The sequence below is a fragment of the Haliotis asinina genome, chromosome 10 (assembly GCF_037392515.1).
Source record: "Haliotis asinina isolate JCU_RB_2024 chromosome 10, JCU_Hal_asi_v2, whole genome shotgun sequence".
Taxonomy (NCBI): Eukaryota; Metazoa; Mollusca; class Gastropoda; order Lepetellida; family Haliotidae; genus Haliotis; species Haliotis asinina.
Genome location: NC_090289.1, coordinates 22,641,540 through 22,661,058, shown reverse-complemented (window position 1 = coordinate 22,661,058; position 19,519 = coordinate 22,641,540). Strand labels below are relative to the sequence as shown.

Here is a 19,519-nt window from a genome sequence, read left to right as displayed (position 1 = left end):
CCCGACCCCTACGCAGGATCTGGTATTCTTTGAAGCATGGTTCGATACGGCACAGGGGATTGTTTCCCTAGCCCCAGACCGCATTGTCAAAGTCCAGAGGACTGTGTCTCAGTTCCTCGACTCCCCATGACCACAGCAAGAACTTGGCTTCATCTGCTAGGCAATTTGGCAGCTAGAGTGGACGTGGTCTGGCGTGCGAGGTTGAGGATGCGACCCATTCAACAGGCACTAGCCCAGTTGTGGTCCCACTCGGCGAGCTATGAGAAAGTTCTCGAGACTCCCTATTGGTTGATTCCTCACCTGCGGTGGTGGACAGAAGATGGGAACTTGTCCAGGGGGATCCCCTTAGAGACCCTGACGCCTTCCCTCTCGATTCAGATGGATGCTTCCCTCACAGGCTGGGGAGGGGGGCGTCCTGGGCAAACTATCAGTCTCGGGCCGTTGGTCCGAGCAGGAAATCACCCTACACATCAATATTTTGGAATTGAAAGCAGTCTACCGGGTGTTCGAGAGCTTTGTGGAGTCAATACGGGGTCAAGTGCTCGTCTGGAGATAGACAACCAGACCGCTATGACGTATATCCTGAAGCAAGGTGGCACAGTGTCTCTGTTTCTCCTTCAGGAGGCTTGGCAGTTTCTGCTGTGGTGCGACCAGTTCGACATTCGAGTGTTACCCTTCTATCTCCCGGGCATAGACAATGTTCGTGCAGACGTGCTCTCACATCATATACTAGCCCCACACGAGTGGATGGTACATCGGGGGATATTTGGGATTATTTCACGGTTGTTCGGGTCGTTCCGGGTAGATCTGTTTGCCACTGGAGCAACGAATCAGATTCCTGTGTTTTGCTCCTGGATACCGGATCCGAGGGCGAAAGCCAATGACGCCTTTCTGCTCGATTGGACAGACAGAGTTCTGTGGGCATTCCTACCAGTTCCTCTGATCTCACGAGTCCTCTCGCAGCTGGCCGTACAACCAGCTCGACTACTTGTGCTTCTGGCACCCCTTTGGTTGACCCAAAGCTGGTTTCCAGTAATCATCAGGTTTCAGTCTCAGCCTCCTTTCAACCGGACCTTCTATCCCAGAACAGAGCACCGCCCCCGAATCCCAGGATTGAGTGGGTGGCTTGGCTGCTGTCCAGAATCGCCTCAAAGCGAGAAGATTTCCTGCACCAGTTGCAGACACAATTCTGGCTTCGCGGAGGGATTCGTCAAACGTTCAATACGAGGATAGATGGTCCTGTTGTGCGCGCTGGTGTGTCGACAGGGGGATTTTCAATCCCTTTTCTGCAGATGTAGTATCTGTTTTGGAGTTTCTTCAGTCTAAGCTGGAAGCCAGCCTAGTCGCTGGGGATACTCCATGGCAATTTCTACCTTCCATATTCCTGTCGATGGTGCATTGTAGGGGCAGCACCCTGTAGTTCAGCCCCCCATGGGACTTGCCAATCGTTCTTGATTGGTTGTCCGGTCCTCTGTTTCATAACCTGTCGGCTCTTTCCCTCCAGCTGTTGACATAGAAGACTGCTTTTCTTGTGGTGGTAACTTCTGGCAGACGGGTAGGCGACATACATGCTATGTCCGCTAACCCTGAATTGCCCGTGTTCCACAAAGATACAGTGAGCATCAGATTGCCAGATACTTACCGTCCTAAGAGAGATAGCACCTTTCATGTATCGGCGCCTATTGAGCTCCTTGTTTTCATGCAGTCTTCGCTGCCTGGTACCTCTCTTCTACATGCTCACGTCTTAGATGTCCGTAAGACCCTTAAGTCTTATATCAAACAAACGAAGGACATTCGCAAGAATGATCAGTTGTTTTGCTGTTATGGTGGTGGCAAGGCTGGCCTTTCATGTCAACATTTGTATGGGGTACACCTTGAAAGGTTGTATACCTCGTGGTGACTTCTAGTGCATATCTGTCAGCCCTGCCCATTTAGGAGATCTGTTCTGGGGCTATATGGAGCCGGCCAAGCATATTCATCCGTCATTACCAGTTAGAAGTGCTCGGTTCGGTCAGTCAGTCGCCAGGGGGCAGGGTTCGAACTCCCTAGCCGATTGAGCTAACCTCGCAATTGACCGGAAGATCATTGACGATGTAGCTGAAACAATAAGACTGGTGATGGTGTTTTAACATACACTTTCCTTCTTTTATCCTGGTCAGTGCCAGAGAGACAGTACTCTGAGCCTGTCCTGGCTCCTGTTTTCAACAAAAAAAATCATCTTGTGTCAGGTTCATAGGCAGACAAAATGCCTCTCCCTAAGATCAGTCTTTAGGAGTCTGTCTTATACTTATAAGTACCCCAGGAGGATCTCTATGAAAAAGAATCGAACAAACCTGTAGAGGTTGCAGATTCTTTGAATAGAGTCCTCCTTGGGGTACGGCCACCCGCCTCTCCACATTCTGTCTTTACTTGTTACAGAATGGAAGTGTTTGGCTTGAGGCTGTAGCCCTAGGGTTACCTGCTCTTGGCTATCACGGGTCCAGGGGGCCCAGTAGGGGTGGTCTCAGAAGACAAAAACTTTGTTTTTTGTTTTGTACATATTTTTTATTCCAAATATGGTTACAACTGTCGCAAGAATTTAAGGAACATTTAAATGCTTATAAGTACCCCATGGAGAACTCTATTCAAAGAATCTGCAACCTCTACAGGTTTGTTCGAATATTTTCTCCCTTTCTGGATATACTGAAAGCCAAGTGATTTCCAATTGCTTGTATTTTGCTTCAGTTCAACTGTACCCACGAATGTCCTGCAGAGCTACCTTACACTGTGATGGACCACAGTACTGACAAGCAGACTATTGACCCTTCCAGGACAGTATGCGCTGATGCCAAACATCCTGAAGTTATTGCTAAGTTCCGCAAGAAGGATGAGTGAGTGCCAATAAATGTAGACAGTATAATCAAGTAATCTGTTTTGCCGGTTTGAAATCTGAGTTGAGTCACAATGGCTCATGATACAAGTTTATCATGGTAACGTTTTGGACACATACGGTGGAGTTTGGTCTGCTTATGCTTGTCATTCCACACCTTTTCTGTGACATTATCAGCAATAGAACTACCTGTCTTAAATTCTTACAGTATTTCAGCACAGGGTTTGGTGGCTGTTTATGTAGCTCAGCTGATGTGAATGAATGTACTTGCTTAGCTTCAGTCATTGCTGTGGGCATATAACCTGAAAGAATGACTTGAAGGATAAAATTTTTCTGTCCTTCCAGAGAAGAAAAGAAAAAGATTGGTATAATTGCGGGTGCTGTAATTGGTGGCGTGATGGTGGTGGGCATCATACTGGTGTGTGTGGCATACAACTGGAACCAGAGGGCAAAGTCCAAGGAGAAGACTGCTGCCCTAACAGCCAAGATGACCGGCTTTGACGAGACCGAGGTGGGAAATGCTCACATCAGTATTAGCTGACTTTATCATCTCACATTTATACTGAGTATTTTCATGTAAAGATATAATGCATTAATGAATTAATTAATGACATTTCAGCCCCTGACACCAACAAATGCCAAGCCGGACCTTGCACAGCTGAGGTTAATCAAAGAATCTGAACTGAGACGTGGCGGCATCATTGGATCTGGAGCTTTTGGCACAGTATATAAGGTATGCTTTCACTTTCCCAACAGGGTATGTTAGGAACATGAAAATAGTATCATATATACTTGAAATGGTTAGTATCTGTGTGGACTGTGCTTGTATCTGCTGAGATGGCCCCTACTTGTACATGTGATTATAATTCATGTGTTTGTGAATCTTTCTCATCTGGACTGCAGGGTTTCTGGATCCCCGAGGGGGAAAACGTCAAGATACCAGTTGCCATCAAGGTGCTGCAGGAAGGAACACCCAACCAGAACAAGGAACTCTTGGAGGAGGCTCGGGTAATGGCATCAGTTGAACACCCATGTTGTGTTCGTATTCTGGCAGTTTGCATGACAGCTCAGATGATGCTCATTACCCAGCTGATGCCTCTGGGATGTCTGCTGGACTACGTCAGGAAGAATAAGGAACACATTGGCTCCAAGGTGCTGCTCAACTGGTGCACCCAGATTGCTAGGGTATGTGCTTTACAGCTGATGAAGGACACTATCAACATCAGCATTAGTCAGCGACATCTGTAAATATGTATCGAATTATGCATTCATTTGAAAAAGCATAACAGTTTTATATACACTGATACACTGTCTCTCTTTGAGCTGGGTTCAGTTTTATCTTTATTGTAGCTGAAAACTCAACTCTGAGGTTTGTTTTCTAGGGAATGACATACCTTGAAGACCGTGGCATTGTCCACAGGGATCTGGCTGCAAGGAATGTCCTTGGTGAGTTACACATCTTCACGATGTCATACTTTCACCTTTAACAAACATCTAACTCTTGAAAGTTGCATAATGTTTCAACTTCATTCACCTTTTGTGAACTGAACTGAACTGCTTCATTGCTATTCTTAGTTTTTTATCCAGTATCTGGGTTTAATTGCCTTAATGTTATATTGGCTCCACTTACGTGTCGCAGGTATTACTATATTTGCAGTTATCTAACCACAGGTATATGTCCCCAATTCATCAAACACAGTACATTTATCCCCTAATTATATGAGTGACCATATCATACCATGTTTATGACATCGGGCTAAAATATTGGTATATCCCTTGCTCTCACTCGGGAATTACCAACATTGAGGCACTTGTGTCATTAACATAGTGTAACATGGGCACTCATACAATATCCTCTATACACATTTGGAAACACATTCTGATTGTGAGTGACTGTCTGTCAAAAGGTCGAGTTCAAACCTTTCTGCATGTAAGGTTTCCTATGTTCTGAACACTAAGGTTATGTGTTATTGGTGTTCACTTGTGGAGAAAAATGCACATGTAACATTGTTCATTTTTTTCTCCACAAAGACAATATAACTAAATGATTTTTCCATATCGTCATGCAGCTACTGGTTTTGGGGCATATTATGAATAGAACTATTTTCTTCTGAAAACATTGTGAAACGATTACACTTTACTTATTACCTTTTCAGTGCAAACTCCAGTGCAAGTGAAGATTACAGATTTTGGTTTGGCCAAGTTACTGGACTACAATGAGGATGAGTACCATGCTGCAGGAGGAAAGGTCAGCCTTGTTGATAGGGACTGTCTGCCTTGTAGCTGGGGGGCTGTCAGCCCTGTTGCTAGGGACTGGTCACTGCAGTCATGCACTTTTCAACACTACCAACTTCTCTGTCACATTACTGAACATTTTCTGTATCTGCTTCATGTTTTATATTCTACGCACCAGCATTTGAGTTTGATGTGATCAATCTGCAGAAGTGACAGACAGGAATATGGAAACTCAGTCAGATCAGACACAGTATATCATATACATAATAATTAAGTGGATTGGGGACATCCATCAGTCAGGTTTGCTATAGAATTACATGGAAAATTATGTTTTCTCTTGAGCTAGAGATATGTTGAATGTTGAGAGACACATGATTTTTGAGCTGCATATGTGTTTGTGTAGATGCCCATCAAGTGGCTGGCCTTGGAGTGTATCCAACACCGCATCTTCACACACAAGAGTGACGTGTGGAGCTATGGTGAGTTGCAGGAAATACCAGAAATTATGCTAAGCAATGTTTTCAACTTCTAGCATGTAGATGAAACATTACAAAGACTTACTAGTATATAGACATCTACCATCCTTACTCTGAGAGTTATGTCTTGAAAACAAGTCTGTCTCTGTGTAGGTGTCACAGTGTGGGAGTTGTTCACCTATGGTCAGAAGCCATATGACAGTATCCGAGCCCGAGATGTGCCAGATCTGCTGGAGAAAGGAGAGCGACTGCCACAGCCTTCCATCTGTACAATCGATGTCTACATGATAATGATCAAATGTGAGTGAAGATGGTATTCATTGTTGTACAAGGGGTGTCCCAAAAGTGATTGGCCTCACCTGGACAGTTATAAAAATGCAACCGTTTTTTTGTTGTAGTGTTTTACATAATACCTGACAAGCTCAAGCAAATTGTTTTTGCCATGTTCCAGCCTCATGATCCCGTTTTGACTTTTTATCTTGGTACCCCTGAAAATGCAAAATCAACAATAAATGCATCACTAACTTCAAGAGACAAAATGTGAAAGAAATGTTTAGTGTGTTCGAGATAATCAGAAGTCCTCTAGAATCAAACGGAGATATTAAAGTGCATGAAAATGCAATTTGAAACTACAGTCACTTGTTAAAGTGATTCCCCGTTATGATGTGTACTGACAGAGCTTGTTTTGGAAACACTACCCACCCCCACTTTCAGATGACGTAATCAGAAGCAGATAACATATTCTAATTTTTTCAGTTATTCATGCAAAATGCCAAGGGTTCAATACTGAAGGGTCACCCAAATATCAGCTCTTGTAAACAGTGCCAACTTGAATGTCTGGACAAAATGTTTTTGAAATATTAAAATGGGGGTGTCTTTTAAAAACAGCCTTGTCTGAATATAAATCAGGCAATCCAAATCTTTGAATGGTGATTATGATGTGAAGTCATTCATGCAATACTGAACCTATTTTGTATCATATTATTTGAGCACATGCCATTATCCAAGAGATACCAGATAACAGATTGTTTCTTACTTTCTGCAATGTTTAAAGAAATATTACACTCCAATGTGTTGATGACAAATATCTTGTTAACCACATTAACAACACATGCGAAATTCTGGACATGCCTTCGCTAATGATTCCTTCTATGTAAAATGGGATCTTTTCTAAAACTGGACATTGAGAATATAGTGAGGCCAACCACTTTTGGGACACCCCTTGTAAGGCCAGGGTCTGTTCCAGATAAGTCGCTTTGGACTTTGAAAAAAAGTGCATTGCTCATTCTGCACTAATCTCTCCTCAGTAGTGTCCTTTTTTGTCCCCCGCAACATGTTTGGCAGTGGGTATTAAAATGTGTTCTATCCGTGTGTGCATGTGTGCATGTGTGCATGCATCTGTGCACATTTGTCTTTTCTGGACCAGAACTTTAAGACTGTTCAGTATTTCTTCACCAAATTTCGCACATAGGTAGATCTGTTGGTAAATTGGGGCCTTTTGGTAGTTTTGCATTTCTGAATAAAATATTTTTTATTTCCATGGCAAAAAGTTTGACTGAATTTGGTGGGTGTGCTCTTTCCTGGACCAAAACTTCAAAATTGTTCACTATTTCTTCAAACTTGGAACGTTCAAGAGGAGGAACTGCGTTTATGAACGTAGAATATTCGTGTGCATTTATTTCATAGGACACTGCATAACATGGAACAGATAGGTCTGTTGGTGTACTAGTGCCTTTTGGTAGTTTGGGATTTCTGAATAAAATATTTTTTGTGCATTTCAATGGCAACGATCTTGACTTTGACTGAATTTGGTAGATGTGCTCTTTTCTGGACCAGAACTTTTAAAGTATTCACTATTTCTAAACCAAATTTGACACATAGGTAAGTCTGGTAGTGTACTAGTGCTTTTTATTAGTTTTGGAATTCTGAATGAAATATTGTTGTGTTTCCATGGCAACGAGCTTGACTTTGAATTTGGTGGGTGTGTTCTTATCTGGAGCAGAACTTGAAACTGTTCACTATTTCTTCATCAAACTTCGCACAAGGAGAGGTCTGGGCCTGCTTGCACAGAGCAATCTTACAATCAATCTTAGGCCCCTACAATCAACTTAAAAATCACCATACAATTGCCCTAATCCATTTGCACAAAGACGATCTTAAGACATCATGGATTTAAGATCGCAATCTTAACTAAGATCGAACTCTTCAACGTTGGACGTAGAAATTTCTTGAACTCCTGTCTACAGTTGTCTTCAATTGCGCATAGCATGCTGCGCAAATACAACGTGGAACTGGTTACTGCACACAGATGACATTCCTTATTTAGAGCACCTTGCAGATTTTTCATGACAACAAACCTAAAAAAACAAACACACAAAAGAAAAACCCAAACAACCCCAACCCACAAATCTTTGAAGTAAATAATAACGTTGAAGGAAGCGATAACGTAGAAGGTAACATGTATAATCACTCGTACCTCAGGGGTTATTCTCTAATTTTTCTACATTCTAATTTTTTTATGAACTAAACATGTGATACTGCAACCACAGAAATATCATGTTTTATGCAAATATTGAAATACAAACAAATACATTAACAGATTGGGTCTTGAGTTATTGACCTAATGATCATGAAATTAAAAGATTACACATAAATAAAATTTCCTTATGACATAACACCTAAATGTACCATGATTTGTCAGTGACTGTCAGTTGAACATAGTTTGGCATTGGTGTTATTTGGAGTAAAATCCCATATATGTCCCACAAGCATTAGATTTGTAAAGATATGAAAGTGTGACATGACTGTGGGAGTGATTCTTGATAATTATTTTTTCACTTTGTTAAAAAAAAATTCACATACCCAAGCTAGTGTATTTTTCCGTTTGAAAAATACTTGTATTATATTTAAAATACATAGATTAAAACTCTTGTCTCTCGTCAGATTCAATTTTTACAAGTAGAAAAAAAACATATTTTTGTACTTTATCCAACTGTAGATTATTTCAATGATAAACTAAGACAAAATCATTTACCGAAAAGAAATATGTGGATATCTGTTCTGTCACTACAGAACATGCATTGTATTTGGGCATGCATAATCTTCAAAGGGAAACCACTCCCATCTTGCGTAAAAACTAAAATTAGCTGCCCTTGAGTTATTGAAAAGGTCATGGCCACTGCTAATCATACGAAGACCCCTTTCGTTAGATCTACTATCCTTTTTTGTTTATGTAAAAGGTATGGTGTTCATACGTTTTTCAACACTGAACTGGGTGAGAATTGTACTCTATGATATCGACTCGATAATGATGTTGTTCACTACCGCAAATAATGATATTTCTGACGTTAAATCGATGTTGCATTCTCTGTGTCGCTGAAGTGTCATGGCGAATCATACAGTTTTATGCAATATGAAAGCAATCCCCGAACGTAAAGCTAATTATTTGCGTGAAATTGACACCAACTTGGAAGCCATTTTGCTACTGACTACAATGATCTTAGCTCCTTACAATTGGTTCCGACCAATTGTAAGTTTTGATTGTAACTTACAATGATCTTAGCCTACAATCGCTTTGTGCAAGTGGATGGCGATTGTAGGCGAAGCCTAAGATTGGGATCTTAAGTATTTACAATAATTGTAGCTCTAAGATCGTTTTGTGCAAGTGGGCCCTGGTGTGTATTGGTATCTGTTGGTACTGTTGGATTTCTTAATAAAATGTTTTTTGTGCTTCCATTCCAACAAGTTTGGCTTCATCTGAATTTGGCAGTAGTATTCCTTTCTGGAGCAGAGCTTAAATACGTTTCAATACTAACCTTCCACTTTGCCATATACAGATCAAAATGCTTGACATCAGTATAACTAGTAGACGTATTCATGAAGAATATTTTGCCACTACTGAGGATATTGACTAAAGTACCCAAGCTACTTGCCTTGTTATGCTCCTTCAAGTTGGAAGATCCACAATGTAGATTTAGAGCTCCAGCATGGGATCTAAACATCGTACTCCAACATCTCACAAGTGATGCGTACGAGCCGTTTGATCGGACCTCATTTGAACTGCTAACTCAGAAGATGCTGTTTTTACTTGCTGTAGCTACAGCTGCACGAATGTCAGAAATTCATGCTCTGGACTTCAACTGCATGAGTTTTGATGCAAGTCATCATCAGACAGCTCATCTGGGTCTGCGATGGGATTTTCTTGCGAGAAATCAACTGCCAGGTCAACCGGATAGACAATTCCACATACTTGCGCTATCTTCAATCCCTGGACCCCATGATACTCAAGATTTATCATTATGTCCAGTCAGAGCATTGAAGATATACATTGCAACCAAGTCTAGAAGGCAAAGTTTCAAGCGCCTGTTTATCCCTATATCTACTGAGACACTTACGGAAGTATCCCGCAACAATGTCTCAGTGTGGATCAGAGCTGTTATATTGAGAGCCAATAAAGCAGCAGGACTGGAACCTCCGCGAGCCTCCAACCCACCATTCTCTTCCCACAGTGGCTACTTGTCACATCTTCCTACATAACCTTCTAATACGACCCTTTCGTGGTGCGAGTATTCAAGACTCGTGATTGGAGGCAATCAGATTTAGTAGTGCAGACAGTGACCTTGTTTCAAAAGTGATCGTTCGCAAGATCTCGGTAATTTCCGGATGCATCGTGAAAACTAGAACCTCTTCCCGACGGCAATACTCAAATGTTTCTTCTAGACAGAACTCAGTCATGTCATATTTGTTTTTCCACATTGCTTGCATTTGTCAAGTTGAATCTAAGTCGATGTAACATGTATTTTGATTGGACAGAAAAAAGGGAGTTAAATCTGCTGCCATTTTTTGCTGCTAGCGGATTTTATGAGAACTGTAAAATATGGCCGTATTAGAACAGAGGTTTGTAGGAAGATATGACAAGTAACCTCTGTGGGAAGAGAATGCCAACCCACATGAATTCAGAGCCTTGGTCTCTACACGAGCGCTACATGTGAACTGCTCGCTATCAACTATAATGGAGGGCTGCTTTTGGAAGTCAAACACAGTGTTTGCCAACCACTACCTATGAGACATAGCCACGGAGGACGTCTCTGGCATTCATCAGTTTGGGCCTCTTGTCGTTGCTCAGCAACTAACAGTTCCCTGAAGGCATTGAGTTCACTCACCCGTTTCATCATGTGACTTGTGGAAGCCAGAAGCTTTGCGGAGTATAATGGTGGAAATTCCATGCACACGTCTTAAACAGACGAGCATGTGTGATTATGACCCTGTACTTGTAATGAAGATACTTGGACATGAAGAAGGGTCGCAAATAGTCTTGATTACCATATCTCGACAATTAGTTGCATCAGAAACTAGCAGGATGCTAGTTACTTTTAATGTCTCACATTCCAGTCAGCGAAACCTTCGGCTGAAGATAAATTCCACTGGATGTGATCCCACCAGAATCTACAATGAATATTAGAAGAGCAGGACCATATTATTGCCGTTACAAGTTCCGTTTTGGGGGGAGAAATTACTGGACATAATTTTGACAGCCAGCAGAATCCAGCGTGGCCTGACCCATGGCCATTTCCGTCGGATTCTGTAAGCAGTTAGCATGAGTCAGGATAAGGAAAAATATGTAATTTTCTGAATAAAATTGATATTTTATACTTATCCTGACTCATGACAAAAGCCCTCCCAGCCGCCCTGCACAGGCATGCTGAATTCCTATATTCGCGTGTTGGGCGATGTACAAGGAGAGAGTAATAAGCATGGCCGGTCACATGACCTAGGCGCAGGAAAAGGGAGGCTACACATGGGTGAGTGTATTTTATGTCCACTTCTTATTAGGCGGGAACTACAAGGGATTTCAGGTGTTCCACTACCTTCGACAGGGAAGAGGAGATAAGCAATTAGCTTGAGTCTGGATAAGTATAAAATACCAATTTTATTCAGAAAATTACATTTTCCACATATCAGCCATATAAATTGTAGAGATAAACATTTTTTTTTGTCTATTTCTAACTGTACTATGATAAAAGATATGACACATTTGGGAGTTCACTTTTTTAGTGAAGTACAAATTCTAGTACTTTATTGGTTGAGTCCCATCTGGGATTTGAACCCACACCCACAGTCAGGCACCTAATCACCAGCACGTAAAGTCAGCCGCCTAGACTGCTCAGCCACCGAGACTTACAATAAATAAACTGTGCCCCTGTGACGTTATAACTGTGCCATGACGTCTCAATGCTTGTGACATCACAATCACAGGGAAGATCTAGGTCTACAGTAGTTAATTTGAAACCTCTAAGTGGATGTCACTTGACTGTATTATCTCTCATAAGGTTACTGTGACAGACCAACTCAGGGTATGGCAAGAATACAGCCCTGTCACAACAGGCAGACTGGAAATAAGCAAGCAGTATGGTGATCAACATGCTGAGCTTACACTGACAGAAACTACTGTCTGTTACTTTGAATTCCATTTTATTCTGTTTGTCCATTGTGTTCTGCTTCAGCTGTCTCACATAATCATATCACATGAATGAAATGCAGGGCTGGAAATACTGGCTTGCCCCTATTCTCTCGATCAGTCACTATTAAATTGATTTGATTTCTTAAACTTGTTTTATTCTTAAGGTTGGATGTTAGATGCAGACAGTCGCCCATCCTTCAAAGAATTGGCAGAGGAGTTTGCCAAGATGGCACGGGATCCTGGACGTTATCTTGTTATACAGGTAAGTTAACGAAATCTGTAATTGGCTACATTCGGTTGCTGCTGGGAACAGAGATAAGGTTCTCATCAGATTTACTATCTGATACTTCCAGTAACTGCACCATTAATAATCTGAAACCTATACATGTTGCTATTTTTGTGGATTCTAACTAGCTGAACATTGTTACTGTATTCTACTGCATTTATAAGGAGTGTTAATGTCTGTTTTGTTATATCTTTTTTTTGTTAGTTATTGATTTGAAAGGTTTGAGTTTGAAGAAATTAGAATGGATGTGGCTGTGTAATTAATAGATTTGCCGTAATGGAACAAAATACATGTATATAGTGCTCTGCTTGTTTAAAATAACAATGTATTCTGTGCAGAATTATCATCAGTTAATGTTTCCTTCATAAGCCTCTGTTATGGACCAAAGATGTAAATAACATTTTTCTTCTGCTTCCTACCACTGGGTTGAATTCATTATTCCAAATGCTTTTTTATTTTCTGTTTGTAGTAAAGTGCTTCTGTTTTTGAAAAATTTGCATTCAATACTTTATTAAAATAACACCCCCAAGTACCATGTTGTCAAGTGTTGGTTGTCAGTGTTCTACCCTTGAAAAATGCAAATTACCAGAAAGCACCCTAAAGGACAAGAGTTTCTTGACAGAAGTTATTGAAGCCACCTCCTTTCAGAATCGGTTACTTTTTTATTGTACAGGCTTTTATTTTCGCATGAAAAATATCTGCATGAAAATGAAATTATGAAAGCTTCTCTTTTAAAAAGGGGAATCCAGTCCATTTTTTCTGAAGTACATGTTAGTGAAGATTTCTGTACAATAGAGTTTTATGTATGCTTAAAGCGGGTAATATTGTGAATGCCTTGATGCTGACTGTGTGGATGTTTGTGACAACAGGGTGATGTGTTGAAGAAATTCCCTGACCAGACAAATGTGGTCACAGAGATTGACATGATCGCAGGCCCTGATAGCTGTGACGTTAGTAACCAGCCACTTTTGTATCAGGTAGAATCGTGCACGCAGTAGACTAAACGTGTCCCTGATACTGCATTTTGCATGGTGTCCGTCTTGTTTGTGTAGTAGCTGTACATCATGGACTGGGCCTTCCACCCATGCATTGTTATTTGATAAATATCAATTCTTGGAAAACTAAGGAGAAAACATGTTTCATGCATGACTTTGACAATAACAATACAAAATAAGTGTTTTACCTTTTATTCTATTAGACACTTTTAGTGAGACATTTACAATGCTACATGGAAAGAAGATGTGATGGATAATGTGCCTGGTTCTCAGTGTCCAATGTAGAGCATGACTGATGTAACGCTAACCAGCATGCTTTGGACTGGGTAGATGATACCATGTAAACATCACTGTTGGTTTCCTACCTATACTTCACCTATCATTAGAAACACTCAACTTGGCTGCAAGCAATGGGTAAACATCCCCTTATGATATCAGCACACAAGGATGTGCATGTATTAGACCCACACATGTAGACACGGGACAACCAATCTGTACAAGGTAGTCCCTCCTACTGCTTGTATACACAGGATAACCAATCTGCTACTGTAGGTAGACACAGAACAACCAGTCTGCAACAGGAAGTCCCTGCTACTGCAGGTAATTATAGAGCAACCAATCCACACAGTAGTCCCTCCTACTGCTTGTCTACATAGGACAACCAATCTACACCAGGAAGTCCTTCCTACTGCCGGTAGACACTGGACAACCAGTCTACACAAAGAAGTTCCTTCTGCTTGTAGATATAGGGCAACCAGTCTCTACAAGATAGTCCATCCTACTGCCTGTGGACACAGGACAATTAATCTACACATGGACATATTTCAGTACTTATCTTTTGAAGAAACTTGCATGCCTAAGATGAGACCACATGTATCACATGTCCTTCGTTGTGGGGCACGACTGAAGTCCTGGAAACTCTCAGAAGTCTTGCTGCCAGACACAGTCACCAATCCAAGGACTCCCAGAGCTTGACGTTTAACTTCAAGTGATACATGACCTGAGCTCTGAGGACCACATACCAGCACCACTACTATATGATCACTATGTCTATTTATACATTGTTCAGTATAGATGACTGATTTGCCTTGGAATGCATTGTAATGTACTGGCCCATTCACAATGTCTGCATTTACATGGTTCTGTTTGGTTCTATGATTTCTTTGAATACATGATTCCTTCACCATGTCCACCTAATTATAATGTTATTTAAGGAATTACTTGATGCTCATATAAGTTTGGTCCTAAGTAGGTCCAGTCATGATCCTGTACAGATCTTTTCCCCATTGCTATGTACCCATGTGCATGTTCAGATTCATTCATAATGGCCATGTTTGGATGATCCTGTACAGATCTATTCACCATGGCTATATACCCATGATCCTGTACAGATCTATTCACCATGGCTGTATACCCATGATCCTGTTTAGATTCATTCACTATGGCTATGTACCCATTATCCTGTACATATCCATTCACCATGTCTATGTACCCATGATCCTATACAGATCTATTCACCATGACTGTTGACAGAGCGTCTTAGGTTGCACAAGACACTTAAATAATAACAGGTGTAGTTTACCTTGAGTGTGATGGCTGTTTTTGTGACCACAGAATATGCCCATTGTAGATGGTAGTTAAACGATTGCATTACAAGGACACTTTCAGAATCTTTACACTGATAACACTAGTGCACTAAACTATGTTTTATGGAATATTTTTTACAACTATGTAATCCTGGCAAATTAGGCAGTTTAGTTTTTTTTCACACCTTGTGCATTTTGCATGTTGTTTTGTTTTTGTGTTTTATGAATGTCCTTGCGTGATTATGATCAGCTCTTTGTAGTGTTTCAAATATGTAGTTGGTTGTGCCCATTAATATTTGTTTTTGAGATTATTTGATCTGATTTGCAATTATTTGCATTTTTCTTTTGTTTCAAACCTAAACCAAATTGCTTACACTCGCCCCTTACTGGATAGTTAACCCATTTGTGATGTTAACAGGAACAGAGTCAATGTAAATCTGACCAGTCTTCTTCACACTGTTCACTGTATTAATGAAGTGTTTACACCAGTTACTGTTGCTGGTCTATGAAGACATGTTAATATTAAATGGCAGCAATTTCTTGCATAAACATTTGTGAAGAATAAACAATGGTCATTGAGTCTGAATATATACTGCATATATGTTTTAGGAGTAAATATTTCTGTGTTAACATCATCAGGATGCGGTTAGATGCTGGTAATGTTGATGGTGTTCTCTTCCAGGGAGACAAGCTGCTGCGACTACCCAGTCACTCCTATGACAAACATGACCTTGCCCGCAGCATGAGTGTGGCTGTGGATGGTCCTGAGGAGGTGATGGAGGCAGATGACTATCTCCAGCCACAGCAACAGCAGATCCCAGAGGACACAAAGGTCAGGACCACTTCTTCACACAGCTCATGTCATGGTATCCTCTTGGGGTAACAGAATATATCAAGAATTAGTAGGATAGATGTGTTGCTCACAGAATTAGTTTTTACTGGATATGCTTCCATGGAAATGGTTTCTTGTGTTTAGATCCCACTTTTGCTGGGCGCTGCAGCCTTTGATCACAAGCCTAAAGATGGAGGAATCAGACCCTGGCGAGAGAAGCGTTATGCTCACCTTGAGTCTGCAGCTGAAGCTCGAAACATGAGGCAGCAACTGTCACCAACAAGAGGAAGAGAAAACAGTATTAATTCCCGTTACAGCTCAGATCCAGTCCGTTTCTTTAAGGACAGAGGTTTGTGTACCGAATCAAGATGTTTTCATTAATATTGTTTGATTGTGAAAATGTTATCTCCACCAAACAGTTATTTAGTGTCTTTTGTAAACTGCAGCTTCCAAATTGTAGCTCCATGGCTCTGGAATTTTCTCCCTTTCGAATTACAATCCTCTCAGAACATAAAAACATTCAAATCACACCTGGGAACATACCTCTTTACCTCATGTTACTCCTGAACTGCAAGCTCCCTGTTTATATAGACTAACTGATGTATATATTCACCAGGAGAATTCATTACCCAAAAGCATTTAAAGCAGTTAAACCAACTGGAAATACACGCTATATAAATATATATTTATCATTGTTAATTATAATAATAATAATGTAAACTGAATATGCTTTAAGATATATCAGAACATCATCTTATTTGTTTTGGAAACATATGTTACATGGGGCCACTTTCTGAAAGGCATTGGGTGTTCATAGCTTTGACCATGGGAGCTTTGCCTCTTACACTCTTCAAAAGGGTGCATGACTTTATATACTGGTGAGTAGGTGCCAAACTCTGTGACTGTGGGTTCAAACCCGGATTGCCCAAGACCCAAAAGACTAGAATCTGTACTTAACTGAAAAAAATATTTCCAGATATGACTTATGTTATATTTGACCACTTTCTAATGGCCGTGTGGGTTCACATGTCACAGTACATCACAGACATCTTCTTTCTTTATAGAACAGAAATATTTTTGACACATTGATCATTCATGTCGAGGTAAATTTCGAAGACCTGAAAAAGAGTTTCTTTGCAATCTCAATAATTGATGCACATCACCTTCAGTGTGGACAATGCTTAGTAAGGGTTGTGAGTTAAATCTCTATGAAATCACAGTGAACATTTTGTAAAGTGTCATTTTGTAGAGGTGTGCGTGTAATATATTTTGTCTTGTTTAACAAAGAAAATGTATTGAACTGTTTGTAGAAAAATTTGTGAATTTGTTCATCATTTGGGCATATGAACAGGCTATGTGAATGTGGAAGATAGCCTCTTCACACTACATATAATATTTAATGTAGAAAGTATTGAATAAGATTATTAAGAATGCAACAGCAAATCCCTCTCAAAATCATATACTAGAATTATGTTCATTGTAATGGAGTATAGAGAATACACAGTAGAGTGGGACTAAATAAAAGCGACACTTGTCAGCAAAGTACATCATCCTTTGTGTGAACGAGATTTCAGCAGACCGCTATTGATGGTCAGCTGAGGTGGCATGCGTTATGCCTTATATAACGCAAATTTGTGATTGCAGATGAGATAGATGGCATCCCCCCTAACATGGCCGGACATCCTGCATACAGTGGCTTCCCTGACAGCCACATCTCACCAATCCCCAAAAAACAAGAAGTCCCTCTGAAGCTCCCACTGGATGAGGATGACTACCTGCAGCCCAAGTCAGCCAACCCTGCAGCCTACATGGACCTGAGTGATAAAGGTAGAACTGACAGAATGTTGAATACCTCACACATACTAGACATTGGGTGGTGACAGAGGACCTACTTACAGTAGATACCTGACATTCAGTACTGACAGTGAGATGACCAACAGACAGTCGATACTAGACATTGGGTGGTGACAGTGAGAGAACCAACAGACAGACGATGCTAGACATTGGGTGGTGACAGTGAGAGAACCAACTGACAGACGACGCTAGACATTGGGTGGTGACAGTGAGAAGACCAACAGACAGACGATGCTAGACATTGGGTGGTGAAAGTGAGAGAACCAACAGACAGACGATGCTAGACATTGGATGGTGACAGTGAGAGAACCAACAGACAGTCGACGCTAGACATTGGAAGGTGACAGTGAGAGAACCAACAGACAGTCGACGCTAGACATTGGGTGGTGACAGTGAGAGAACCAACAGACAGACGATGCTAGACATTGGGTGGTGACAGTGAGAGGACCATCGGACAGTAGAAACTCGACATTGGGTGGTGACAGTGAGAGAACCAACAGACAGATGATGCTAGACATTGGGTGGTGACAGTGAGAGAACCAACAGACAGACGACGCTAGACATTGGGTGGTGACAGTGAGAAGACCAACAGACAGACGATGCTAGACATTGGGTGGTGACAGTGAGAGAACCAACAGACAGACGATGCTAGACATTGGGTGGTGACAGTGAGAGAACCAACAGACAGTCGACGCTAGACATTGGGTGGTGACAGTGAGAGAACCAACAGACAGTCGACGCTAGACATTGGGTGGTGACAGTGAGAGAACCAACAGACAGACGATGCTAGACATTGGGTGGTGACAGTGAGAGGACCATCGGACAGTAGAAACTCGACATTGGGTGGTGACAGTGAGAGAACCAACAGACAGACGATGCTAGACATTGGGTGGTGACAGTGAGAGAACCAACAGACAGACGACGCTAGACATTGGGTGGTGACAGTGAGAAGACCAACAGACAGACGATGCTAGACATTGGGTGGTGACAGTGAGAGAACCAACAGACAGACGATGCTAGACATTGGGTGGTGACAGTGAGAGAACCAACAGACAGTCGACGCTAGACATTGGGTGGTGACAGTGAGAGAACTAACAGACAGACGATGCTAGACATTGGGTGGTGACAGTGAGAGAACCAACAGACAGTCGACGCTAGACATTGGGTGGTGACAGTGAGAGAACCAACAGACAGTTGATGCTAGACATTGGGTGGTGACAGTGAGAGAACCAACAGACAGTCGACGCTAGACATTGGGTGGTGACAGTGAGAGAACCAACAGACAGTCGATACTAGACATTGGGTGGTAACAGTGAGAAAACCAACAGACAGTCGATACTAGACATTGGGTGGTGACGGTGAGAGGACACAGACAGTAGAAACGGGATATTTGGTGGTGACACAGGACATCAGACATTGGGTGGTGACAGTGAGAGGACCAAAAGACAGTCGATACAAGACATTGGGTGGTGACAGTGAGAAGACAACACACAGTAGGAACTAGACATTGGGTGGTGACAGTGAGAGGACCAAAAGACAGTCGATACAAGACATTGGGTGGTGACAGTGAGGAGACAACACACAGTAGGAACTAGACATTGGGTGGTGACAGTGAGATGACCAAAAGACAGTCGATACTAGACATTGGGTGGTGACGGTGAGAGGACACAGACAGTAGAAACGGGATATTTGGTGGTGACACAGGACATCAGACCGTGGAAACTGGACATTGGATGGTGACAGAGAGAGGACAACATACAGTAGAAACTGGATATTTGGTACAGACAGTGAGAAGATAACCTACAGTAGAAACTTGACAGACAGTCAATACTAGACTGTTGAGTAACTGAGTGTCAAGAAAAGGAATTCTCCATTTTAAAGTCATCTGTGGCAATGTTATAGGAGATATAAAACTGGGAGAATGAT

At 41.5% G+C, this 19,519-nt stretch overlaps 1 protein-coding gene across 6 annotated transcripts in view; it reads left to right on the top strand.

Annotated features, from left to right (window-relative positions):
- The window catches only part of LOC137297690 (epidermal growth factor receptor-like), a 172,124-nt gene that overhangs the window by 147,127 nt on the left and 5,478 nt on the right, over window positions 1–19,519 (top strand). For 5 of the 6 annotated variants that reach the window (XM_067829608.1, XM_067829609.1, XM_067829610.1 and 2 more), the window contains exons 15-27: window positions 2,725–2,870; window positions 3,215–3,380; window positions 3,489–3,602; window positions 3,773–4,054; window positions 4,252–4,315; window positions 5,026–5,117; window positions 5,508–5,583; window positions 5,734–5,880; window positions 12,205–12,302; window positions 13,196–13,303; window positions 15,590–15,739; window positions 15,884–16,088; window positions 17,384–17,566. In XM_067829608.1, the coding sequence (XP_067685709.1) occupies window positions 2,725–2,870; window positions 3,215–3,380; window positions 3,489–3,602; window positions 3,773–4,054; window positions 4,252–4,315; window positions 5,026–5,117; window positions 5,508–5,583; window positions 5,734–5,880; window positions 12,205–12,302; window positions 13,196–13,303; window positions 15,590–15,739; window positions 15,884–16,088; window positions 17,384–17,566 (1,831 nt within the window). The remainder of the gene's footprint in view (window positions 1–2,724; window positions 2,871–3,214; window positions 3,381–3,488; window positions 3,603–3,772; window positions 4,055–4,251; window positions 4,316–5,025; window positions 5,118–5,507; window positions 5,584–5,733; window positions 5,881–12,204; window positions 12,303–13,195; window positions 13,304–15,589; window positions 15,740–15,883; window positions 16,089–17,383; window positions 17,567–19,519) is intronic. The other variant, XM_067829611.1, reaches the window with a different exon arrangement.